This window comes from Aethalodelphis obliquidens, unplaced genomic scaffold, assembly GCF_003676395.1.
Source record: "Aethalodelphis obliquidens isolate GAN/ISIS:26980383/991018 unplaced genomic scaffold, ASM367639v1 scaffold13, whole genome shotgun sequence".
In the NCBI taxonomy this organism is placed as follows: domain Eukaryota; kingdom Metazoa; phylum Chordata; class Mammalia; order Artiodactyla; family Delphinidae; genus Aethalodelphis; species Aethalodelphis obliquidens.
This window is the reverse complement of record NW_020837957.1, coordinates 11,726,389-11,753,410: the sequence shown is the minus strand read 5'-3', so window position 1 is coordinate 11,753,410 and position 27,022 is coordinate 11,726,389. Positions and strand designations below refer to the sequence as shown.

The 27,022-nt window shown below is 39.2% G+C and overlaps 1 protein-coding gene across 3 annotated transcripts; it reads left to right on the top strand.

Moving 5' to 3' along the window:
• The first annotated feature begins 42 nt into the window (after positions 1 to 42).
• On the top strand, positions 43 to 24,644 carry CRYZ (crystallin zeta). Of its 3 annotated transcripts, XM_027114090.1 has the most exons (10): positions 64 to 143; positions 4,851 to 4,900; positions 5,016 to 5,139; positions 6,778 to 6,930; positions 10,936 to 11,099; positions 15,435 to 15,486; positions 19,821 to 19,970; positions 23,100 to 23,201; positions 23,301 to 23,396; positions 23,857 to 24,644. In XM_027114090.1, exons 3-10 carry the CDS (start codon positions 5,029 to 5,031, stop codon positions 24,019 to 24,021), a joined length of 993 nt encoding a protein of 330 aa, XP_026969891.1. In that variant the 5' UTR covers positions 64 to 143; positions 4,851 to 4,900; positions 5,016 to 5,028; the 3' UTR covers positions 24,022 to 24,644. The 3 variants fall into 3 exon arrangements, with proteins under 3 accessions (XP_026969893.1, XP_026969891.1, XP_026969892.1); XM_027114092.1 differs by lacking the exon at positions 4,851 to 4,900 and having other exon boundaries at positions 43 to 143; positions 23,857 to 24,158; XM_027114091.1 differs by lacking the exon at positions 64 to 143 and having other exon boundaries at positions 4,805 to 4,900.
• Positions 24,645 to 27,022: the final 2,378 nt, after the last annotated feature.

The following is a 27,022-nucleotide window of genomic DNA, read 5'->3' as shown; positions in this document are numbered from 1 at the left end:
AGGCCCAAACCTCTTCCTCGGGCCCGCCCCTGGGGGCGGGGCTAGGCGGAGCCTGAAAGCGCCGCGGATGACGCGGCTCGTGCCTTTTTTCCGTGGAACCTGAGGGATCCCTCAGAGACTTTGATTTCCCACTCTAGAACCGGGTAAGTGGTTTAAAAAGCCCCCTTAGTTCAGGCTGCGGACCTCCCCCGCGCTCGTCCCAAAGGAACCGAGCTGGATTTTGGCTGCGCTCCTGTCCTGCGTTCCGTCCTCCCCTAGAACCAGTGAATAAGGTGTTCGTGGCCGAAGTTATTCCCCTCCAGGGGCTGCAAGTTGGTCATCCGTAAATCACCAGGGCAGTTTTACTTGCTGGTCCTGAGACCCCGGCTTTGCTTTCTGGCAGGGTGAGCGTTTCGGGTCCCACGGCGGGGCGCCCGTTGGTACTCCCCCCATCCCGCTCCCCCTGCCTATCCTCCCTCTAGATTTCCCCTCGGCCCGGCCTGGGATCTGGATTCCTGCGGCCGCGCGCGTTTGCTGTGACCCCCGCCACAGGCAGCCGGAGGAGCCAATTTCTCCTTTCAGGCTCCTGTTTCCCAGGACTCTTTCTGTCCGGCCTTTCCTCCTGCTTTGCCATCAGAGTTGCCGTCTTACTTTTGGAGAGAAATGTGTAGATTTTTTTCATCCCCCGCCCCCCCCGCCATGGCTCCCACCTAGAAGAATTTACCAAAGAAAGAAAATTAACAAAACACCTTGTGAACACATCGTGGGATATTTACGCAGTTCCTAGAGGAAACTTATCTCAGTGACCAAGAAAGGTGTGTTAATGATTGAACCACTGAAAGCAAAGGTTTGGACTATTAGTCCGCAACTAGTAGAAATGGCGGTGTGATTCCCACTGAAACCACTGGGATGCTCCATGAGTGTCTGGTCAGCAGTAGTAAATCGCACCGAGCTCCGCTCCATCCAGTCTTTTCCTCAGAATACCTGGAGGGGTTTAGAATAATTATCTATTCAACTCCTTCGCCACCCCTTCTTAACAGAAGTGGGTACTGAGATCCAGGCCAGTGAAGTAACCCGACAAGGTCACATGACCAGGAAGAGACTTTTCTGTGGCTACTTTTAATTGTTAAAATTTTTTCTGGGTTAAGAATAATAAATAATATGCTGACATGAGTCATTCTTGATCAAAAGCAGCACACTTTGTAATGTTTGATTCTCTTTCCAAGTTTTTTTTCTTGCTAGAAATTCTTACTTAAGAATTATTTAAGAATTTTCTGTTTGCTTTTATGATATGCCTTTGCTTTGGCTTTGTGAATTGATCTGTTCATTTTGTGTGAAAATATATTTCCCACATTTTCCCTATCTCTTTAATTTTCATTTAAATCAAATAGATTCAAGTGTAGCTTGGAAAAGATCACTGTTTGAGAAAGAATTTTAAATTCTGTATTTCCTCCATTTGCAAAGTATGGTTGGCAGCCTTTCAGAGGTAAAAAGTAAAACCAACATTAAACCAAGGTGGTCTAGTTCTTTAAAGTTTATATTTGATAAATAGAAAAACCTATTTGAAGTATAGGCTTAATTAAAATACACAAGCAGTGACAAGCCTGCTGCTGACTGCAAATGATTTACTCTGAATAATAGAGCTTACAGCATGTCAGGCGTGCTCTGAAGCACTCACCATGTGCTGTTGCAGTTCATCTTCACAAGGATCCTATGCTAGGGAGTATTGGCCCCATTTTACAGATAGGGAAATTATTAGTTTTCCTAATAGAATCACATCCAGTGTATCTCTAGTAGAGCCCTTAACTTATAGGCATTTGAAAATATTCAGACTCAGAGCAGATACCTTAATCATAAAATATGTAATGCTACCTGCAATCTCTAAGAAATTAAAGGTCCTATATGCCAGCATTTCAAAGGGTGAGATGAAAAGGATTTTACAGTAAGGGGAAAAAAACACCTAACAATATTTAAGGTGTTGGTTTCCAGCTGTGCTTCCGTGTGACCCTGGTGAGTCTCTTAACCCCCTGAATGTTTTCTCATCCATAACATGGATGGTGATTTTATTTCCACTTCTGCACACAATTAAATGGTGGTTTTAATAGCTTGCTTTTCTACCTATTGTGAAAATTATATCAATGGGTGTGAAAGATGTGCTTTTTAGAAGAAATCAGGTATCACAAGGGTTTAAGAATTGTAATTACTATTAGTGTGTTGTGTTATTATTTTTTTAGCATAGTACCTATATTATGAAGCAGATGAGGATCCTGTGGGTAGTTGAGGGGGTTCAAAGGCCATGAGTGCAGATTGGAGCCTGATCAATCATGGTGGCAAAGGCTCAGTGGGAAGTAAGATCGCCAGAAACAAAGTAGAAGTCAGAGCTGTCAAGGTCATGCCCTGTTTCCTTACGAGCTCCATAGGATAAGGTGTAGTACTGGGCAAAGAAGGGGGGTCTTCTAAATCCAGGATTAAGGATGAGTCTCCTCCTTCCTTTGTTCTTTTCTTCCAACTTAGCAAATGTCCAAAAGTGAGGGGAAAAAATGTATGTGCTAGATATTTTTGACAGATCCTATTTCAGGGTAATTTTGCTTTTATTATTGCTACAGCTTTTTGAGGGTACCAGTGATGTCTGTTGGTGTAAAGATAGATGTGAGAGCTTGAAAGAAAGAAATAGGTAGGAAGTAGGTAGATATTGAAAGTGGAAAAAGAGCTACTCTTCTTAACGTGGTGTGTGTGTGCATTGGGGGAGATGAGGGCGGAGTGGGCAGGAGCTGGGGAGGGGTGGGGCTTGTTCTCTGCCCTCTGTGCTCTCTGAGTTTGGTACAGTGCCTTGCTTACAGTTAACGTTCAAAAAATACATGTTGAATGAATAACAACCAGTGTTTGGTATTAGTGTTTTGTTTAAATGATTCTCTGGACTGTGAACTCTTTGAGGCTAAGGACTTGATTTTACAAAAAAGTGCTGTAAATATTGTCACATTAAATCAAAGATGACTATAGAATTATAGAACCAAAGATATTTTAACGAATAAGAAATTGGAAAGGAGAAAATAGATGGGAAAGGAACTGTGATATCACTCTGTATAGGAGTAAACATTTGTCAGGTTCTGTGGTTGATACTTGCCGTCTCTTGCACGGTAACCCTGAGTGGAACTCAAGTTTTCAGATGAAGAAGCTCAAAAAAAGTGACTGCCTTGCCCAAGACCACACAGCTAGTACATGATAGATCTGGGATTCGTACTGAGAACTGTCAGATTCCACAGCCCACACTCTTTCCACAACACCATGCTGAAGACAAAAAGGAAAAAACAAAAGAACTATCTTCTTATTTTCAGAGTGGAAAAGTCTGATCTGTGCAACCTTTTCTTTTTCTGTTTTATTTTCTTTATGTATATATTTCACTTTCTTCTCTAGGAAATACTCAGCTTGAGCGAAGACCCAAATAGAAATGCGGTAGTGAGACTGCTGGGTAGGTATGGCGTGAGCTGCCTTTTCCTGGTCCTAGCTCCCTGCACAGGACTTCTCACCCTAGGACTGCTTGGTGCTCTACAGTGCAGTGAGGCTTATGCCTGCTTCTGCCCCCCCCCTTTTTTTATAAGAGGGCTGCCCTTCAGGATATGTCATTGGTAAACAGCCTTTTAGCAATGGAGAGTTTACTTTCTCCTCTGTGCTAGGTACTATATTAAATCATTTTAAATAGAGGGTTTTTAAACGACACAATTTTTGATCAATTATATCAAGAACTTCCCATTAATACCATCAAAGTGCTTTGATTCCCTTCACACATGGAACGCTACTTTATAGTTAGCATGGGCTCCGTTCTGAGGAGTCCTGTGTTGGACTGCAGTACAGCAAAGATCTTTCATCTCAAGCCCTAGTTTCTGCAACTCTTTTTGATGTTTCAGTGGCTCCTGGTTGGTGAATATGATTATTCCAGAAGTTAGCAAAGATGTTCCCAGTGGTGGCAGAGTCTAACGATATTTGATATGGTTAATTTCAAGAAATTGTCATAGCACACAAATAAAATTATGGAGATCAGTCAGAGCCCTTTCATTGCATCTCTATAGGTATAAGATTTTCAAAGTTATCCAATTCTCTATATAAATATTCTTTACCTTTTCTAAACTTATTTTAACTCTTGAGTTTTCATTTCAATATTAACAGTGGTAGCGGAGAAAGGTTAACTATAAATTACTCTCATTATTAAAAAAGATTACATACAAAGCAGTGTTTTTAGTTTTTAATGTTCTTCTTTGTTAAGATGAATGAGCTTCATAAAACTAAGTGTTTCAACATTGATAAATCTCAAAAACTTAATGCTGAGAAGAAAAAGCAAGTTTCAGAATTCAGTACAATATGATCCAATCTAAATAAAGTTTGAAAACATGCAAAACAATAACAATAGCACATATTGTTTACCAATGCAAATACATGTGGCAGTGGTATTACATCATGCCTGAGAAGGATGAGCACTGAGTTTATGGGAATAGTCATCTCTTAAAACTGTGGGACAGAAATGGGATTGGGGATGGGTACCGGAGGCTTTGGTTACATGTACATGTTTTAGGTTTTTACAATGTTAAGATTTGTTAAAGCTGGGTGGCAGGTAAATGTTTATTATATTCTTTATATTTCTTTCTATATTTGAAATATTACATAATCTAACAAAATAAGATCTATTTATCTAATGTTAAGAAAACTTAAATTAGCTCCTAGAATTCCAAGATGTTGCAGCCCAAGCTTACACCAAAGGAAACCTAAGATACTGTATCATGTCTCACCTATCCAGATGTTTTTGTTTGTATGTTTGATTCCCTTGTTGAAGGCACTGAATCCCTACAGGAAGTAATATGAAGTACTTTGCTTTGCAGCTGAAGGATTTGTAAGATGAAAGGTCCTCAAACATGAAATGAGATCAGTGGTAAGCTCATGATTTAAACTGTTGTTTGAAAAATTGTTTGATCTTCTCCCTCCAGGGGAAAAAACATAGTGATAGCCTAGATACAATATGACAATATGTTAATTTTTTTCCTTAGTATCTAGGTCACCATGACGACTGGACAGAAGTTGATGAGAGCTATTAGAGTTTTTGAATTTGGTGGACCAGAAGTGCTGAAACTCCAGTCGAATGTTGCCATACCAATTCCGAAAGACCATCAGGTGGAAATCATTACTTAAAAACAGGCAATAATTACACTGAGTGTGCATCTCTAGCACATCAAGCTAATGTTCGAAAAAAGCAAACTCACAATGCTTTATAAAGACATTGAATTAGGACAGAGTTTACACTGTTTGCCTCTATAAGCTCTGACAAGGCTAACATAATTCTAACTAGTGAAGTAAATGTATGAAAAGGAATAACATCTTGTAAGAAAAGTTTTAAAGTTGAGAATCATCTGTGTAATTGGATTTTTCTGAATGGAGTCATAAGTAGGTTTGAACAAGTTATTCTATTACAGACTTTCAGTCATGATCTTTGTTTTATGCATGGGGAAAATAATTTTCTTCTGCATACATGCTTTTTCGCATATAAGAAAATTTAAGTGCAGAGTTTAATCATTTCCGGTGACTTCAACAATATACTTTTTCAATAAAAATTGTGTATTTTTATTATTGCACCTTCCATGGCTCTCAAGTCTAATTTCCTTAGCAAGCTTTATGAGAGTTTTTACAGTGTGGCCATAATTTGGCAAAGATTTATTTCTTATCATTCCTTCTCAACAGACTGCTGTAACAACACAAGCTTTATCTGGTTTCCCCGAGAGGTCCTGTCATTCCTTCTGTCTTTGCACATACTATTCCTTTAACCTGAAATAGCCTTTTTCTCCCATTCTGAAAGAATTTCTACTCATTCTTTAAGACCTAGCTCAAATACACTTCCTTTGTAAGACCTTTCCTTACTTTTATAGCAGAAGTAATCGTTCTGTATCAGTTAAGGGAAAATTAGCTTCTATTGTTGATGTAGCCTCAAAACGTCAAGGGTTCAACAGTAGAAAATGATGTCTCATTCACTAAATTCCACAATTCTAAAATGTTGGTGGATAGAGTTCTCCTCCAAAGTGATTTAGGGACCTGGATTTCTTCCATCATGTGGCTCTGCCACCTTCAACACCTTTCTTCTGAGTTTGCTATGAAAGGGTGGAGACACTATGTGAATTGCCTAGGAAGGTCTTTGTGGGCCAGGCCTGAAAGGAGCTCTCATCACTTTTGTTCACATTCCATTTGGCTACTCGTAACTGTGAAGGAGCCAGGACGGAATATTCTTCCTACCTGCCTAGGAGGAGGAGGAAATAGATTTGATGAGCACATAGTGGTCTCTGCCACACATCCGCTCATATTTCCACCACTGTTTTTCCCAAATGTTTATAATATAGCACATAAACCATTCTGTCTTATCTTTTTTTTCTTTTTATTAGTGCACTCAGATTTTATTTTATTTTTTAAATTTTTATTGGAGTATAGTTGATTTACAATGTAGTGTTAGTTCCAGGTATACAGCAAAGAGAATCAGTTATACATATATATTTATATCCACTCTCTTTTTTCTTTATATTCTTTTCCCATATAGGCCGTTACAGAGTACTGAGTAGAGTTCCTTGTGCTAGACAGCAGGTTCTTATTAGTTATTTTATATATTATAGTGTGTGTATATGTTGGTTTGTAATACTGTAACGTGAGCTCATTGAAGGCAGGGTTTTCCTCACCATTTTTATAGCTTCCATAATCACTACAGTCCTAGCATAATGCTGAATGAATGCCTAAATGCTCTGTTTGAACTAAAGTACATTGTTATTGCAGGTTCTAATTAAAGTCCAAGCATGTGGTGTAAACCCGGTGGACACATATATTCGCTCTGGTACTTACAGTAGAAAACCACTTCTACCCTATACTCCTGGCTTAGATGTGGCTGGAATAATAGAAGCTGTCGGAGAGAGTGTATCTGCTTTCAAGGTATTACATTTTTAATTATTTCTATTTTAGCTTAATATGTATGTATTTTTTTAACATTTTAACATAGCTGTAAAATATATCTGTGTTTAAGTCTTTAAAAGGCCCCATTACACAATTTCTGCCACTTGGGGGACTCCTCTAGTCAAAAAAGAAATTACCTTTTATCCAGAGACCTTGCTTGTCTGATTGTTGGGAATAAGTGCTGGGTCATTTCTGTGTTTCCATATCCCCGCAGAATTGAACTATGATCCTTTGATTTGACAGAAATACGTAAGGAAAGAAAAGAAGCAAGGAAATTATACTATTTCCTAACTCTTGGTAATACACAGCCAGCATAGTTTTTTATTTCTTCTATAAAATTAGTTTCACAGAATACAGGGAAGGCTAATTCTTTTGAATAATCAGTAAAAGATGAAAAAATGCAAGGTCAGCTCTACATTTTTAGAGCTGTGACTCAGACCAAGGTGACCGAGTCAATGAAAATGTTATGATCAGGGCTTTCATTATTTATGTGCCAAAAGACATAAAAAACATAGTATATTCATGTTCTTTCATCATTCCTCATGATTCCTTGACCTGCTCAACTATGGCAGCACATTTACCAAAATTGAACTGAGACAGCGAAGATTAACGTGGCCCAGGCCCAGGAAGCCAGGCAAATTCCTACAGCTTTCCACTCCTACGCCTGTGGCAGTCTGGCTTCTGCCCCCCACCGCTCCACTGAAACGATGCTTGCTCGTGTCACTAATGGCCTCTATATTGCTGGAGCTAATGGGCCCTTTTATGTCATTATCTCTCTTGACTTCTGTGTGACACTTGACACTCTCAGCCACTTACTTTTCTTAAAAATCTTTTTCTTCAGCTCCTGTGACATCCTCTCTCTCCCTTCCTCTCTGGGCATCCTTTTTCAAGCTCCCTTTTCTCTGCATGCCCCTCACATCTTGGTGTGTTGCCCAGCGCTCGCCGTCCCTACTTAGACTCTGCTTTTTATATTTTCTCCCTCATGATGGTCTCATACACACCCTTGGTTTCCATTATCACATATGATATCCTTAGCTTAGAATCTTCTAATAAGCTCTGGACCTGTGCTGTCCAAATACAGTAGCCACTGGCCACACATGGTTATTTAAAATTCACATTCAATTAAAATTAAAAGTTCATTTACTCAAATGCTTAATAGACCCAGGTGTCTAGTGGCTACCCTATTGGGCAGTGCAGATGCAGAGCATTTACATCATCACAGAAGGTTGTGTTGCAGGGCACAGGACCCACATCGGCGACCTCCAGGAACCTTACTCATTGTGTCTAAAAGGGAGCTCATCTTTTCTCACAGCAGATCTGCTGCTGTCTCATGTGACTGTCTTGGTGACATCTGGGGTTTGAGGCTTACCTCTCCATTCACTCTCCCTCACTCAGCTCTCCCTTACTGGAACTGTTTCCTCTCTCCTCTTTTCCTCCCCACTGCCTGTGGTGTAGTTCTGGTTATCTTACATGGTCCTTTACCTGGATTTCTATAATAGGTACAATTTACCACCCTCCCTTCTTCCCCTGAGAATCTATCCTTGCTCTATAAGGAGTAATTTTCTAAAATGTACTTATGATTATTATACATCTCTGTTTTAACTCTTGCATTAATTCTCTGTAGATTTCAAGGTACTGCTGGAACTCCTTATGTTATGAAAGAAGACTGTTTCGTGCTCTCTCCTCCACCTATCTTTTTCCATTATCTCCCATTCCTTCTCACCCTGTAGTTTATTCTTTAGTAATAACTGCATATCCCATGCTCTTTCATCTCTGTGTCTTTGTTCATATTGGCTCTTCTGCGTGGCAGAACTAAACTGAAACTTATGTACATGGGTTCAAGGGCTTTTACCCCCCAGCTTTCATTTCTTTTCATTTTATCTCCCGAAACTATTACATTCCACACATTAAACTACTTATTCGTTGGGAATGAATGCTGATGATTTCTCAGCACCTATTCCTGCCACTGTTCCTTGATGTACTTTGTTTCCTTCATCCATAATGACTTTTCCCAGGTCTGGTTTTCAATTCAAGATCTTGTTCTGTCCTTCAAAGCCTACCTCAAATACTAGTTTCTCAGTGAAGCTGTTCTTGAGTCCTTCAACTTAGAAATAATTCCTTTCTTTTTCTTGTACCTATCTTTGATGGCCCATCGTATTTGCCTTGCTTTGTAATTATTTCTATCCTTTTTTTTCCCTCTTCCTAGCATTTAAGAAGCTTGAGATTAGGGAGAGTGTCTTGCTATTAATATCCATCACAGAACTTGAAGTACTACTTTCCATAGTGGATTCTCAGAACAGGTTTGAATTATATTGAAATCAATGCAATGTGTTTTTAAGCTGTAAAAACAGAATTAATCTTAAATTAGTCATACTTGACCATTTGCAGGCAACACTGTTAAGCAGTGATGCTTGTCTTTGACTCCTAGATGCCTTTTGAACCTTTTTTATCTCTACCTCACCACATAGTGCTTTATTATAGGGCAAGTTTAAGTATACTGAGAATTATTGCCTTACTGTTTTGCTTATTCCAAGGAGTATTTCCTTTTTTATTCTCTTTAAGGAATAGGAGTTAGCTTTTATTGTAATTTATAGCTGACATAGAATTCAGCTAATAAATGACTGAGCCAGGATTTGAATGTAGGTATGGCAGACTCTAATGTTCATATTCTCTCTACTACATTGAGATTGTTGAGGCTAGTTCTTTAATAGACCTGTGAAATAGATTATGAAAAACTGTATTCTCTTACTTTATCTTGGGTGTGTGTGTTGCAGGGGGGCAATAATGAGAAGAGGCAAAAAATGATAATGATTTTCATCATTGTACAGTGTACTCTTATATTACTGAAAGGAATGGAAGACCGTTCTTTCTCAAACTTGGCCACTAAGTTTGGTTTTAGGCTGACCTGCATAACAAGTAACATGAAAAATATTTTCTACAGGTGTTTTTTATTTTCTTGTATCTTTGTAAACTATTGTGTGTGTGTGTGTACACTCTCATATATATTTATTCTTGAATCTGTAATCCTACATAGGTAGCAACAACTCTGTTGCCTATTTCATGCTCAATTAAAAAGAAATCTTATAAGATTTCCATGTATTATGGAGAAAAAAAAGAAATAGGAGTTAGGAGAGGTGCTTGTACTGGGCAGTCTAATTTCCCTAGTGTGCAGGTTACTTTGGGCAGGCCTGTAGTGCTTGTGTGGTGCCTTACCTTACCCTCAGTCATGCTTCTGCTTTCCAGTAGCAAGGACCCAGCAGACGTTTGTTTATTGAGAGTTTTTATGTTTCTAGTGCTGTGACAGGTGAAGACATCTGTCCTGGCTCATCTTTGCTGGTCAGATCCAGACAGAGTTGCCTGCTTTTTGGTGTATGCATGAAAAATGAGGAAAATACAGAAACAAATCTATGGAAAAGATTTAGAACAGGTGTTTGGTGTGTGGAAGAAACCTTACATTTTATTTGTTTCTTCTCCCTTGGTATTTTGGACCAAAAAAAGAAAAAAAAAGTTTTATATTAACTGCCATTTACTAACTGCTTGATCTGAGCTAATTACTGAACTTGTATGTGCCTCAATTTCCTCATCTGTGTAGTGGGATTATCTAAAGGGAGATAATGAAAGTACTTTCCTCATAGGCTGTCATGAAGATCAAATTACATAATACTCATCAGACACTTAATGCAGTGCCTAGCACAGCAAGCGCTCAATAAAGGTTAGTTATCATCATTATTATTAGACCATGCTGGACATTCTTTCTTTTATTTTTCCTATTTCCCTTGATTTTACTTCTTACTAGTTCCCATTAATAGAACATTTTAAAATGTTCGGTATTCTGAAGTTATTTTTATGAGACCTTAGGATGTAGAAAACAGTATATAAATACTCATTTATTTCTTGTTAAAAAGGTTGCATTATAAAGGATCGTACCCATTTTGACATCATTTTTAATCCCTAAAGCATTTATTAATTTATTGCTTTCCCCAGAAAGGTGACAGGGTTTTCACTACAAGCACAATCTCTGGGGGCTACGCAGAATATGCTCTGGCAGCCGATCACACTGTTTACACACTACCAGAAAAACTGGACTTTAAACAAGGAGCTGCCATCGGGATCCCGTATTTTACTGCTTATCGAGCTCTGCTTCACAGGTAATAACACACTCTGTCAGCTTTATAATCAGCACTAGAGGAGGGCAACATTAACTGGAGGAGGATAATATATAATTTATGCTTCCTACCACCCGTCCATCGTCGGTCATTTTCGGTTCCCATTTGGTTCCCATTAAGATTTATGGAGTAGAAACTGCTAATTTGGGAGACTATTCTAATCACTGAAGAAAAAAAAGAAGAGCAAAACACTGTCTTTGTCTTCGACATGCTCACAGTCTAGTAAGGGAGGGAGTAAGGGAGTAAGAGTAATAATATTGATGTATAATGTGGAAAGGACAGTGGTAGAGATGTGCATAGGTATCTATGGGATCACAAGGGATGTGCCTGTGGTGATGAGCTAGGGCTTCGTGGCAAGATGTAAGACTTGGATTATTTTAAAGCCATGGTTCAAAAATCTTGTTATCCAGCTCCAGAAACTAATTGCTGCAACTTAAAAGGGCTGTACCCTAGACCCACTGGTCAGTTTCCATGGATGATACCTGAGAATCTATATTGTAATTAAATTCTCTAGGTATTTGAAAAGGATCAGAGGGACTTATCCTGGGGAAGGGTAGCTGGGAGTGGGGAGGGCATCCTAGACAATGGGAATAGTTGGTGTGGGGGGCAAACATCATGGTATCTGGGGAGAAAGAGCTATAGCAGTTTGCTTTTGTTAGATAGAAGATTTCAAGGCAAAGAGTGCTGAAGAATAAGGTTGGAACATAGTAATCTCTCAATAAATGTTAGCTGCCATTATCAAATAGGCGGGATTCAGATAATAAAAAGGTAGATTATAGCGCTCACACATTGTTCCGTAAGGGATTGAGGGGGTCATACAGTGTTTTTTTCAGGAGAGTGATATTGTCATATTTGTGTTTCAATAAGATCACCTATTTGCTATGCGAAGGATGAATTTGATGACGGGAATGGAGAAAGAGATGGGAGGGTCTTATAGAAGTACCCTCTAGAAACAATACTTAAGGGCTAGAGCAAGGGTCATGGTAGAGATGGAGAGGAAAGGACAACTGTTTAGGGGGTAAAATCAGAAATATTTGGTGACCACATGTGGAGAATGAGGGAGAGAAATAGCTTAAGAATACTTACAGCTTTAAACTTGGGTAATGTTTACTTTGACAAAGAGAAGGAGGAAAAAGTTTCAAAGGGAAACTGAGTTCAGTTTTGAATGTGAAACTAAGACAGACATCGTCATGGAGAAGTCCAGCAGTCTGTCGGATGAAAGAGTCTGAAGCTTGAAGCTTGGAGGTATAAATTTGGGGCTGTCAGCATGTGGTGAGAGCTGACAAAATGAAAGTCATTGAAATCCCTCAGGGAGTGAGAAGAACAGTGGAGTGAGACTAGAACCTTAGTGAGCATTAACATTGAAGAGTGTGGTCAAACGTAGGGAACAGAGTCCTAAGGGAACCAAAGGGAGTGTATCCCAAGGGCAAGAGAGTCCAGAGTCACCATGTCTGTTAAACATCTGTTAAGCTCGTAGGTGTTGAAGACAGGAATACCTAGTTTATAGTATTGTCTCCACCTACTACTGGTCAAGTTGCTTTCCTGTCTCAACTGTAGTTTACTGACTTGAAAAACATGGATGATAATAATAGCACGTACCTCATGGGGTGTGCTGAGAATTAAATGAGGTAATTAGTGCATGTAAAGCTCTTAGTATGCGAGTAGTACAGTCAGTGTGGGTAGTGTTAGGGGTAGTAGTTGATGTTGCTAACAAGGAGGTAAGCTAGTTGTCAAATGCAGCAGTGAGGGCTATTTGGGAAAAAATACCAGCCGGGCTTAGCAATTAGGAGGTCATCGGTTGCTTTCATCAGTTCATTTTCAGTAGAGTGGTGGACAGAAGCTTGATTGAGTGGGTTGAGGAAGGAAAAAAAAATCGATTCTTGAATGGAGACTACTCTTAAAAAGTGGGGGAGACAGGCAGGAAGGGGTAGAAGAGTACTTGAGGAGAGTGTGGGAACAAAAAGTTTTTTTCAAGGATGGACAGGACTTGGACATGTTTGTAGCTGAGAAAGGATCTGTCAGAGAGGGAGAGATGGAAGGCTTGGAAGAGAGGGCGGAGTGGCAGATGGAACAAGATCCTGAGCAGGGCAAGGAGACGACTTAGGACAGAGATAGAGAGATTGGCTTCAGTCGAAAGGAGAACTCATCTGTAAAGCCTGGAGGAGGTAGTGTAATTATGGAAAGTTGGTGGGCAGGGAGGTGAGACGTTGAAGGAGGAAGACAGAGAGAAGTTGGGGCAATGTACCATGGGGTCCATGCTGACTAGGGAGGGAAGTGAGGCCAAGAGCAGCAAGAGGGCAGAAAAGGAGCAATTGAGAGACAGCGATCTGTGAAGCTGAAGAAGAAGTTTTGAGAGAGTATGGGATAGGAGGAGTATAGGACAGAATCAGGGTAGGAGGTTAATATTGCTTGTTAGTGTCTCATATTCCTCAGGTAGAATGGTTAGGGGTGGCTACCAGGTGTAGGGAGAGAGTGATAAAAGCAGAGGAGAATTCAGGAATTGTGATTTGCGGGTTTCCTCCCGCGAATGTTGAAATCTCCCAGATTGGGGCTGGATTGGGGGTGGAGGAGGAAGCCTATGTGCCAGGTCCTAGTCTTCAGTAACTGCGATGGGGTGCTACAGCAGCACAGAAGGCCAGGCCACATGCTCCAGGCCTGCCGTGGGCCCCAGGGACAGAGGACTGTTAGTTCGGGTTCTCCAGAGAAGCAGAACCAACAGAATGTATATATTGATAGATTGACTTGTGGAGGCTTGGTGAGTCTAAAATCTGATGGGGAGGCTGGCAAGCTCTAGAGCCCGATAAGAGTAGCAGTTCAAATCCAAAGGCAGTCTGCTGACAGAATCCCTTCTTGCTCTGGGAGAAGTCTGTCTTTGTTCTATTAAGGCCTTCAACTGAATGGGTGAAGCCCATCCACATTATGGAAGATAATCTGCTTTATTCAAAGACTGACTTAAATGTTAATCTCATCCAAAAAAGCACCTTCACAGAAACATCCAGAATGTTTGACTCATATCTGGCACCATGGCCCAGCCAAGCTGACACATAAAATTAACCATCACAGTGACCCTACACAAGGATAGAAGGATCGTAGCCATGGGGATCCAGGAGAGGGTTAGCCAGCTTTTTCTCCACCCACTGCAGGCCCAGAGGTTTAGGAGAATGTGCTTAGTGTGTGAGGAGTTGTTTATAAGATTTAAAAAACAATCATTGGGAAGTATTTCATGACCCATGGCATAACATTAGTAATCCTATTCCCTTACATTTGTATTTTACTTTTTTAAATGTTTTGGTAATACCTATCTCAGTTTATCGTTGCAAACCCTCAGTTTAACTCACTGCCCTCAACCCCTCATCTCCAAGCAAGCATGTTGGAGAAACTTCATTTACTGACTCACAATTGTCATTTGTCAGCTGTTGGCACGGGGGCTTGAGCAGGACTCCAGGTTACTGTGTTCTCACTCCCAGATTGAACATAATGTCTGTACAGGGTGGCCACGCCCTATTGTCCTCGTGAGTAAAGGATCCTTGCTGGGCGTCAGATCTGGATCACACATTGGTTGCTGGCTTGTGACATCAGCACTTGTCCATCTGAAATGATAAGGCATCCCTCTTTGTCTTGCTGCACGTTCCATGTTCCATGTTTTCAGTGTAATAGAAAAACAATGGTATGAACCAGAAGTAAAAAGAATATGTCATTTCACCAGAGGGTCTGGACATTTTAGGGGCTGACAGGGGAACCTGTGTGACAGGATTTATTGTGTTTTATATTCTCTTACCATCGCTGACTCAGCATTGCTTCCTGAAGCGAGGGCTTAGAGGCTGTGCAGCCAGATGTTCAAAGGCATGGAGAAGGAAGGCAGTAGCTGCTATGTTTACTTGGGTATTACTCTGTGTTTACCGTGGAATAAAGACTGAGCTGTAACGACCCTGTTTTGCGACACTTTCTGTGGGAATGAATGGCGGACTCCAGTTCCTCTAGGTGAAGCAATTTCACTTAACACACCAACAAGGCCTCTGAGAAGGTAGCCCAATAACGTGATCCCAGCATCCCAACGGTGCCTGGCACGTGATAGACTTCCAATAAACATTTGTTGAATGAATAAGTGAATTGAAGGTTTACTTTTATCTGTGGCTCTGAAGAACCATTGTTTGATCCTGTGGAGCTTGGAGAATATCTTGGGTTATATATCACGATGAGTTTCCTCTTTGGGTAAGTGTTAGTTGAACTGAGGGTAAAGTTCTCTTAAGAATTATGACAAGCATTGAGCTTAATTAGCTCCAGAGTAAGGTGATGAAGCTATGCTTTCTTTTTCAGTGCCCGTGTGAAAGCTGGAGAAAGTGTTCTGGTTCATGGGGCTAGTGGAGGGGTAAGTATTTGTTCTTTAAGTTTATTTTTAAAAGAGCTTACGTTTGTGCGTTTCACGTTGTATTTCTTTAAGTTGTTTTTAAAAGCCAAATTTGTAAATATAGTCAAGGGTGTTTTATTTCTTTTTGTAGCGAGGCTTCTTTAAGTTCTGTCTTCTGAAGGTGATTCCCTGTCATTAGTTTAGCATTTCTTGGTTAATAAATTCAATAGATTACCAGGTCAAAAACGTATGCATTAGGTTTTCCACCTGTGTTGGGTATGGATCAAGATAAACTGGCTTTGTTTTTCTCTTCAAGTAGTGAATGTTACAAGAATATTTATTTAGAATTTTAAACAGTTCTTTAAGGTTAATGTAAATTCCACATTCCCTTAGATAAGGAAACTAAGGCTCATTAAAGCTTTACCGCTGTTGCCCCAGACAGCACTGCAAAGCCACACTGCGAGTCTTTGTCCTTTCTAGCTCCCTTCCTCCTGGCCTGCTGCGCTTTGATGACATTCGTGGGGTACATAGTATACAGCTGGGTCCCTCACACCACAACCCATGGCTTAAAATGCTAATGGGGCTGCGGGGGAGGGGGACTCAGAACTTATAAAATCAGCCCTGCAGTGAAATCACGCAACGCAAGGCTGTCAGAAACCTCTTCAAGAAACTGGCTGTCAATCTGCCTCCGAGGAGCTTAGAGGAAAAGTTAGAGCTCTGAGGTTGGAATTTAACAAGAAATCCACATGACCTCTATCCTGCACGTAAAGGCTTTAGAAATTTTGGAGACAGGATTTCACATTTTTAAAATACAGGGCCTGGGGCTGGATGGTTCACCTTGAGGAAGCTGCTTAACCCTTTCAGGGCACTGTGTATTCCAGAGAGTAGATGGAAAGAAGTAACCTATTAATGCCACATTGTTCCCAGAATAATGAGAGGCATCCTGAAAATGTGAATTTACCTCTAAACGTGGCCAGATAATACAAACAGAGAATTCAGACCTCTGCATTATCTGTTACTTAATGTGAACGTATCACCAGGTTTCACACCCAGCTTCCTGTGTACCTTCAATAGATTAATTCTGAAGGATTTCACAGATCAGACTATTTACTAAAAAACACCAAGATTGTCTTTCTGGGGCTTGAGAAAATGACAGATATACCTTGTCAAAAAACGCCCATTGTTTAGCTTCAGGGAAGAGGCTATTTGGGGGTTAAATTAAATTTAACCCTAAATAACTAAAGGATCTGTCAAACATTCATGTATTTAAATTGCTTTGGCTTTCAGAGAGCTAAGCTTGTGCTCTGTATCAAAGGGAGAGATTTCAGTAGGAAGGGGAGAGAAGAGTTTAAAGAAAATCTCTTTTTATTCCTTTTACTCTCTTGTAAAAAGCCAGGTTGCTTCACCATGATTTTTTTTTAAAAGGCAGAATCCGCACTGTTCCCTGTGCTGGCTGAGTTTGTTAAATCCTTGGCTGGCGGGGATAGGCTGGCGACCTGGTGTGTGAAGCACTTCTGATCCTCCCTGCCCTATCAGAGGGAAACAGTGCTGGGTTTTGTCTTGCTTCTGTTTGTACTTTCTGTCCTCATTTAAATCAAATTCCTTTGGGATTATGTTGTGTATTTAAAATGGTGTAGAATGTATGAACACAGCTATTATTCCGATATGTTGGTGGGGAGTGCCCTATTTTAGTGTCAGCAAAATAAATAAAAGAAAAAATAGTTGACACATCATGACATATAATCTATTGAAGGAATATTGTTAGTATAATTGTTGACAAGAATAGAATAAACAGCACCTTTAAAATAGCTACTGAGTGCCCCTTTGAAGTAGTTAGAGCATAAGGAGGTATATTTACGTTAACTCTTAGGTTGAAATGTGGTTTTATTAGAAGCCCCCTGTTTTTTTAATTGAAAATTAAAGTAGCAAAAATCAGTCATGCTAACCACATAGTGTATTGTTATTTCATGGAATTGAATGTCTGTTGCACTCAGTAGACAGTGAGTTCCCAGTGTTTGTTTTGGTGAAATCAAACAGATCCTCACCGTAACCCAAGTGGGTTCAGGCTCATCACTCCCATATGCCATACAATCTTTAAGGTCTATTTCAGGCCTGGGAGTCTGTGATTCTGTTACAATTTTAATTAGTTTCTATCGTCATTTTTCACCTTAATTCTTTTCTATCATACCCAATCTATAATCATTTTACCTTCCTTTAAACCAGTGGTTATCAATAAGGGGTGATTTTATATCATCTCTTCTCCCCCTTGGGGACATTTGGCAGTGTCTGGGGACATTTCTGGTTGTTACAACTGGGTAAAGGGGTCTGGCATCCAGTGGATAGAAGCTAGGCATGCTGCTAAACATCCTTCACTGCACAGCATAGTCCCCGCTGCAAAGAGGTACCCGGCCCAATAGTGCCAAGTTTGAGAAAGCTTGCTCTAAATGTATGGGACCCTTATCTGTGCCATTCATTTGGCATGTGATCAAACGTATTTCCTAGTATTACAATTTAAATAATTGCTTTTATCTATATTCCTAAAATAATTTTATTTCTCCTTTATACTAAGCACATTTATCTAGTGCTCTAGTGATTTCATCAAGTCCCGTGGCTTTAAACTGATGAATCTCAAATTTACGTTTCCAATTCTGAATTCTTGTTAGCCCATACCCATATTCAGCTGATGACTTTACATCTTCAGTTAGGTGAGCAATATACAGCTCAGCATGTTCAAAGTGAATTCTTGATGCTCTCACTAACTTGATCCTCTCTAATCTTCCTTATCCCAGTCAATCTACGCAGTTAATCTGGCCAAAGACCTGGGAGACATCCTTAATTTTTCTCTTTTCCTCACCTTCCACCTTCAATCTATAAGGAAGGCCTGGTCTTCCTACTCCCATTTCCCCCTACCTTCCTTTTGCCTCTCATATAATTGGAATTTCTTTTAAAAGCCTACTTTGGATCATATCCCTCTCCTGCTTAAACTCTCCAGTAGTTCTGCATGGCTCTTAAATGTAATCCAAAGCCTTTACCTCCAAGGCCCTGTGTGCCTTGGCCTCTCTGTGCCCCTCTGGCCTCATCTTCTGCTGTCCCACATGTCCCGCCCTCAAGCCACATTGACCCTCTTTCATTTTTTTTTTTAAATAAATTTATTTATTTATTTATTATTTTTGGCTGCATTGAGGTCTTTGCCACTGCACGTGGGCTTTCCCTAGTTGCAGCGATCGGGGGCCACTCCTCATTGCGGCACGCGGGCCTCTCACCACGTCGGCCTCTCCCATTGCAGATCACGGGCTCCAGGCATGCGGGCCTCAGTAGTTGTGGCCAGCGGGCTCCAGAGCGCAGGCTCAGCAGTTGTGGCACACGAGTCTAGCTGCTCCGGGGCATGTGGGATCTTCCCCGGCGAGGGATCAAACCCGTGTCCCCTGCATTGGCAGGCGGATTCCCAACCACTGAGCCACCAGGGAAGTCCCACATTGACCCTCTTTCTGACCTTTGAAGGCCCCAAGCTCATTCCTGGTTCAACCATGACCATTCTGCCTACAACATCTCCAGCAGGCTTCCCCGACCGTCACGTGCTTATCCCTCACTTCATTCAGGTCTCACCTCTTCAGAGCAGCCTTTCCTGATGACCTAACTGGCCCCTTTCCCTATCTCTTTATAACCCAATAGGCTGTTTTATTTTTTTCAAGTACTTTTCATTTTCTGAATTTACTTTATTCATTTATTTTTTCATGTGTTTATTATCTTCCCCCTACCTTAGAACATAAATTTCTTGCATGAAGAATCATGTCTTGCACATAATAAATAATAAACATTCATCATATTAGTGAATAAGTTAATTTGGTCATGTATGTACCTGTCTCCTTCACTTAAGTGGTAGAGGCCTTACCTTTTTTATGTAATATTTTATATGTACAATTAAAGTATGAAGTCAGTGAGCACATTTTCATCATCTTTAAACCCTGTATCTTTTGCACAAAGCAGATGCTAAATGAACATTTTGTGCAGTGGTTACAGACTCAAGCTCTGCAATCTGATTTGGTCCAGCTCCTGTTTCCATATATATAAGCTTCAATTTTCTCATCTGTGGACCAGGGACAATAACAATATCTACTTCATAGGCTTCTTGTGAGGATGAAATGAAGCAATATATAGAAAGTATTGAGCGTAATACCTGGCATATTATAAATGCTCAGTAATAGTTAGCTGTTGTTCTTATTTCTTTGCTTAGGCTCTTAAACTTCTTAACAATAGCTAGAACCTAGAAGAACCTAAAGTTCATTATATGTATTTAATAAATGTTTGCAGGGATGCAAAGAATCTAAAATGTTGGGCCATATTTTGTTTTTCAGGTTGGAATAGCAGCATGCCAAATTGCTAGAGCTTATGGCTTAAAGGTTTTGGGCACAGCTGGTACTGAGGAAGGACAAAAGATTGTTTTGCAAAATGGAGCCCACGAAGTGTTTAATCACAAAGAAGCTAACTACATTGATAAAATTAAGGTAAAATTGTTCTATAATTTTATAAAAGTAAAATTTTGTTTCATGGGAGACATTTTTTTGGTAAGTTCTTTTATCAACTACTCTCTTAAAGTTGTTTGTTTTGCTTATGTGTGTTTTAAAGATTTAATTAGTTTAACAGAGATGTCTAGTTTTCAAACCTTCACTATCATTTCTGTCTTGTTTATTTTTACTAAGTAAAATATAGCCTCTCTAGAGGCTTATAGCTATAAAAATTGGTACTCTTTAATGCAAATCACATTTTAAGTAAAGCCACAGCTTTGTATTTGCAGCTGTGAGGCAGGTTTTTTTTTTTAAATATATATTGTGAAATGATCACCATAACAAGTCTAGTTAACATCTGTCCCCATACACAGCTATAAAATTTTTTTTTCTTGTGATGAGAACTTTTAAGATCTACTCTCTTAGCAACTTTCAAATATATAATACAGTGTTATTAACTGTAGGCACCGTGCTATGCATTACACCCCCATGACTTACTTATTTTACAACTGGAAGTTTGTACCTTCTGATCCCACCTTACCCCTGTCACCCATCCCCCACCTCCACCCCACCTCTGGCCACAAAAAGGTAGTCTTAATATAATTTCTATTGGTGTATATTTTCCATAGAAGAGAAGTTATCCACTGATTAAAAACTGGATCTGTTTGGCCTAGGGAGTAAAGTTTATTTGTTTACTGGATACTTTGGAGGAGTGAGCACTACCTCATCCAAAGCGCGAGATAGAATTTAGTTATTATTGCATCCATTCCATTGCTGCAACAGAATTCAAACAGATTCTGAAGTTCTCCATTTGTGCTATAGTAGCAGTTTACTAAACACCTATTACTTTGCTAATCCCCAAACTACTTGCTCATGTTGAGAAAGAATTGGTATATTCCAGGTACCGATTACTGTGTAAACAAGGTCATTACAAACTGAGGAAAAATATGACCGAGAGTTTATTACCACTAAATCATCTTGCCAAAAAACTGAGTAAAGGCACTCCTTTGTTATATGTTGAGGGAACCTAAAATTGATTGAGTGTGCACTCATGATACCAGTATCAGAGATGAAAAATTGTCAGTTATTTTAAGAATATGTTTTTGTTTTACAGTCTAATTCCGTCTCTTCTACTGGTTCCTTATGCTTAAGTCTCTCTCATTCTCCAAAAACATTCTCTTAACTTTTTATCTCCCCCTCCTTTACCACCACACTTCTTGAAAAAGTCAGGGGTACTTACTGCTCTTACTTCCTTACCTCCCACTGCAGTTTTGCTTCCACCCCAGCTACTTACAGGGCTTGTCAGGGGTGCTGGTAAGCGCCTAGTTACCAGGCAGCTGCTCTTGGCTCAGTCCTCATCCTGTCTGACCCTGACCACACCTCCTAGAAGCTGGCTCTCTTCTTACTTCTCCGACTTCATTGTCAGTCTCCCTTCTCTTCATTTTACTTAAATGTTGGTATTCCTTAGGTCTTCCCCCTTGCTCTCTAATCTTCTCTGGTGCTGCACCTCCATCCTGATTCATCTCATACGTACCCTTATACTGCTGGTTTCCAACACTACCTCTGGCCTGTTTCATTCCTTCACGCCATCAGCCTACTAGATATTGACACTCATCTGGTCCCTCAGGACAGAAACCCACATTTCATTTCCTGTCCCTGTTGTTTAATCACCATTCTCCCTCCTACCCATCAAATTGGTCACCTCATCTATCAGTGTCTTCTCTGACATGCCTTTCATATACGTCTCTGTTTCTCTTTTCCAGTCATCGTTGTGACTTAGTTTAGTCCTCATCTTCTTCAGCCTTGACTATTATTCCCAGCTGAGCTAATCTCCCCTCTGTCTTCTCTACTGTCTCCAGCATTATTTGGTTCTCTGTTTAAAAAAAGGAAGAAAGAAAGAAAAAAGTCTTCAGAAATAACTGAAATGAGAGCTCCCTGAGAATAGGAATTTTTGTCTTTCTTGTTCCCTGCTGTACCTCCAGTGCCTAAAACAGTGTCTGGCACAAGAATTAATTAATGAACACCTGCCCCCCAAAAGTCCAAATCTTTTAACGTGCATTTGGTGTGTTTTCACAGTCTGAACCAATTTGCAATTTCTTGTCTCCCACCTCTTCCCCCACCCCCATCTCTTTCCCAGATACGTACTTCAGCTCTGCTGGGCCACTTTCCAGTTCCAACCTGTACTCTTAGTCCCTACATCTTTGCTTTTCTGTTTCTTTTGTCCAGACCGACTGCCTCAATGTCTAACTTCCTCTTGCGCCCTCTTCCTTCTGTTTTACTTAAGGAACTCCTACTCATCCCTCAGGGCCCAGGTCATCATCTCTGTGGAATTTTCTCTGACCTTTACAGGTGATCAGAGTTGTAACTTTTATTCCCTCCGTAACCTGTGGTTTATTTCTGCTAATATAGTACTTAGCCCATCACATCACAGCGAAGATTGTAGTGTTTTCCATCTTCCTCACTTTGTTTTGAGCTCTTTATGTCCATCTTGGCATTTCTAGTACCTCTCACAGTGCCTGACACAGGTATTCATTTTTTTGTTAAAATAAATGAATATAAGGTAGATATGTATAGCTTATTTAAGATCCAGTTTTAGATGCTGGGAACCGACCTCTGAGAGCCCAAAGGAAAAGAAATAGTCTGCCAAGCTGATTGTAGACCACTTAGAACAAAACTGAATGCACACACACACAAAATCCTGCAACAGCAAACAGCCAGTGATTATTTCTTTTGTTTTCTGTTTTTTAATAAAAATGGGAAACCCAATATCCAGTTTTGGATTTTTGATTTGTTCCTTCTTTCTCCATTGAAGTACATTTTGAAGATAGAAAATTTTCAGCTAAGGAAAAAGTACTTTATAGTCAAGTTGAGTCTAAGCACCTGAAAATTTTGGACAAATTTTATTTCATTATAGCAATTTATTTAATACAAACCTTTATCATTTTAGATGTTGTAGCTAGTACCTTGGAATTACAGCATCACTATATAATTACATTATCTTAAAATTTGCATTATTAGTCTTTAAAATATAGCATCTTATGTCATTTGAAACACAGTTCTGTAATATATGGGACTATGATATATAGATTATTTTTCCTAATCTACTCTGCATTCTTTTATATTATATAGAAATGTGTTGGTGAAAAAGGAGTTGATGTCATTATTGAAATGCTAGCTAATGTAAATCTTAGCAACGATTTGAATCTTTTGTCACATGGAGGACGAGTAATAGTAAGTATTTCATTTTTTTTTACCACTTTGTAGTTTTATCGAAATTTAACTCTATTTTGCAGTCATCTTTAACTATAGACATGCTGTTTTTCATACTAGGTTGTTGGCAGCAGGGGTCCTATTGAAATAAACCCACGGGACACCATGGCAAAGGAATCTAGCATAATAGGAGTTGCTCTCTATTCATCCACCAAGGTAGGAAAAGAAGTGACTCTGATTTTGGTACCTTAAACATTGATATAATTTGTCTAGTCAGGCAGACTGAAAATTTAAGTAGATGTTAAAGTTAGTTATCTAAGTGGGTTAAAGATTAATCCCTAGAAGATAACATCCCTAGAAGATAATCCCTAGAAGATAGGGTGACAGTATAATTTTATTTTCCAAGCCAAGGCACTTATGAAAGAGAAAGGAGATACTATTCGCAATTACTAATTACTTCAGGACGATAGGTATTTTGTAAACTGAGACCGTCACAGACAAATTGCACTAATGGTTAACCTATAGAGAACTACTTTTTTTGTAGTTCTGGACAAGTTGACAAAAGCTACGTATTTGTGAGAAATTCTTAATGTTCTCTTAGATTCTGAAAAATTTTAATGCTTCTGAAAATTAAGTCGTGTGTTCCTCTACTGAAAAAACTTTTTCTTTTCCTCAGGAGGAATTTCAGCAGTTTGCAGCAGCCCTTCAAGCTGGAATGGAAATTGGTTGGTTGAGACCAGTAATAGGTCCCCAGTATCCATTGGAGAAGGTGGCCCAGGCTCATGAAGATATCATTCATAGCAGTGGGGCTACTGGAAAAATGATTCTTCTCTTAAAATGATTAATCCTTCCACAGATTTCCTGCGTAATTAAAGGTTTCTTACCTCAGTTTTACGTACACTACATTTGCTTTAATTAGCATTCATTTGATTCAGTGAGTTTTTTATATTAAAAAAAAATTTATCTTTAGCAATCATAGACATTGGAGTGCAATTTATTTTATAGCTGGCAATATTCCTTATGCCTTCTGCCTCTCATCAAGGATTCATCATAGTAGGAAATAGAATATTAGTGGTCACTTGGCATTGGAGGGCATTACAGAAATTCCTAACTGATACTTGATCATTGATTCCATACCTTTGACTAAAACATGCTAATTCAAAGTAAGACTGCTTGATTTCCAAGCCTACTTCTTTATAAGAACCTTATAGGGGTTGAGACTTTGCCTACCAGTGCCGGTGGTGTGGGTTTGTTCCCTGGTTGGGAAGCTAGGATCCCACATGCCTTGGGGCCAAAAAAACCAAAACATAAAACAGAAACAATATTGTAAAAAATTCAATAAAAACTTTAAAAATGGTCCACATCCAAAAATCTTAAAAAAAAAAAAAAAAGAACCTTATAAAGGTTCTTTAGTCTCTGATTAGCCCAGAACTATATTGGACTCTGAAGATTTTCTGGACTAAACAAGACACCTTTTCCAAACTAATCTCATTTAGATCTACAAGTCTCTCAGAAGGGCAAGATAAATGATGTCCAGAGAAATTTGTTAGTTTTCCAATATATTCCCCAATATATTATGACTTTCACTAGGTTAATGACTGATTACCAATGATCCATATTCTGTGAGGACAGGAGCCTTATCTTTGATATAATATGATACTAGGTGCATAGTTTCCAAATAGATGCTTATTGATTGATTCAACTTCAAAGTAGATTTAGAGTTACCTGTTTATGTGGTGGGGATCATATATTTTAATTTAAATTAATAAATGAATTTACACATTAAGAATGATCTGCTTTTGTTATTATGACATGGTAACTACAGTAAATTCTAGAGGAAATTAAAAATTGTTTTTCTAGTTTGTCTTACATATAGTACTTGCCTTACATCACTTTTACATCACTGTTACTTCCTAACAGTGTTCTGCGTTGGAAGTTTTATCTCAACTAAATTAAGAAATGATTACCTAGAAATCTTGCCATCAATATTATGTCCCAGGAAATGAGGTTTGATTGTTATTTTTGTTCTTGTTTTTCTTCATGTGATCACAGCCTCCTATCTGTTAGTATATCATATGGTTGATTCTCTTGTCCTGATTTGTTGTGTTGAATGACAATTTCTTGTTTGAATGTGGAATCCTGCTTTCACAGTGAACAGAAAGCACTGCTAACTTCTATAATTGAGGGCTGTCGTTGGCTTCTGGCTCTACATGCCATGGCTGAAGTGTTTTTACTGTTAGCATTTTCCAAGTTTATTTATTATTTCTTTTACAGGTTAGAGTCTTGTAGAGTGAAAAATAGCATGTTTGAAAAAATTGTTAAAAAAAACGATGTCATGAATCTAGAGATTAGCATTTTATATACATTTCAAAATGGAAGATTCCTTCCCATTCAAAAAGATAAAGGAATAATTATTCCGCAAAAGTCAGTTTAATCTGTTTTCACATTTGCCTCATCTATAGAATAAGCTAAGGCATACTGCTCATTTAACACTGCACAATCCATTGATACAGTTCAGTTAATTTCAAAGGCAAAACTAGCCAAAGTTTGTGCATTAACTACCATATTTATGGTTATGTAGCATTGGGCATGTTCCCTGTACAAATCTCCTTGTTGTTCTAGTTCTGCTCTTGTCCCAATTTTCAGCAAACTATGTTCACTGCACTGTTGGTGCTTATAGACCAAGGGCTACTACCCCATTCATCAGTGCTGTCCCTGATACGAAGTAGAGAATAATTTGTAGAATCAACAGGCATTATTTTGCGTTTCAACCATCTGAATTTCTGTTCCTATTTGCTTTGACCTTAGAATTGTATTTGCTTAGGATCATATAATGTGTTAAAAGATCAAATGGATCAGCCACCCTGAGCCTAAGAAGGCAAACTGTCATGCCAAAGGTTTATCCATTTATCCATTATTTCCAAGTATTTATTGAATACTTAGAGTTTCAGAAGGCACCATGCTGGAATTTGAGGATACAAAGATGTATAAGACATAGTCAACATCTTTGAGCTTAGAGCTGAGTAGGGATGAGAGCTGAGTAAAACATGTGTATGTATAAAGAGATTTAATTTAAGGAATTTTCTCTTACAATTATGGAGCCCAACAAGTCTAAATCTATGAGGTAGGCTAGCAGAGTTTTTATATTGCAGTATTAGGTAGAATTCTTTCTCTGGGAAACCTCAGTTTTTGTCCAATGCTTTCAACTGACTGAATGAGGCCCACCTGCGTTATTGAGGGTACTCTACTTAAAATCATCAGGTGACTCTTTGTAAACACATAAAACATGATGACATTATGTTGACACAAAACTGACCATCACAAGGGGTGACATGGGGATACAGATGAGGGGCACCTAGTGTAGCTTGGGATTTCCAGTTACACATTTAATATTTCAATGCATTTGTTACCTCCTGCTATCCAAAGTAGCTTTGGCCATAGAAGTACCAAAATAACTTGGATGCTTCTGAAAGGGAAAAAAAATCAGGGAGCATTGTATGTATAATGTCCTTAGCTCAGCTTTACTGAGACAAGAAATCCTATGTGTTCCAAGGGACCTCCACAATTCACAGCTTTTTCTCTGCACAAGACAGCTCAAGAACAGCAAGACCGATCAAGTCACTTTGACCTTGGCTCTCTCAGCCTCCTCAGCCATGTCTCACAGACAGGAAAACACCTTAGCTCAATCCTTAATTCTCTTTCCAACACTACCTTTTCTTTTGGTAGAGCGACTTTTTTTTAATGTCATTTAAAATTGTCATAAGACAATTTAATCCATAGGGCTTAGGAATAGCTCATATTGTGGGAGCTTCCTCCATCCAAGGAAAGAGCCTAGGAAATGT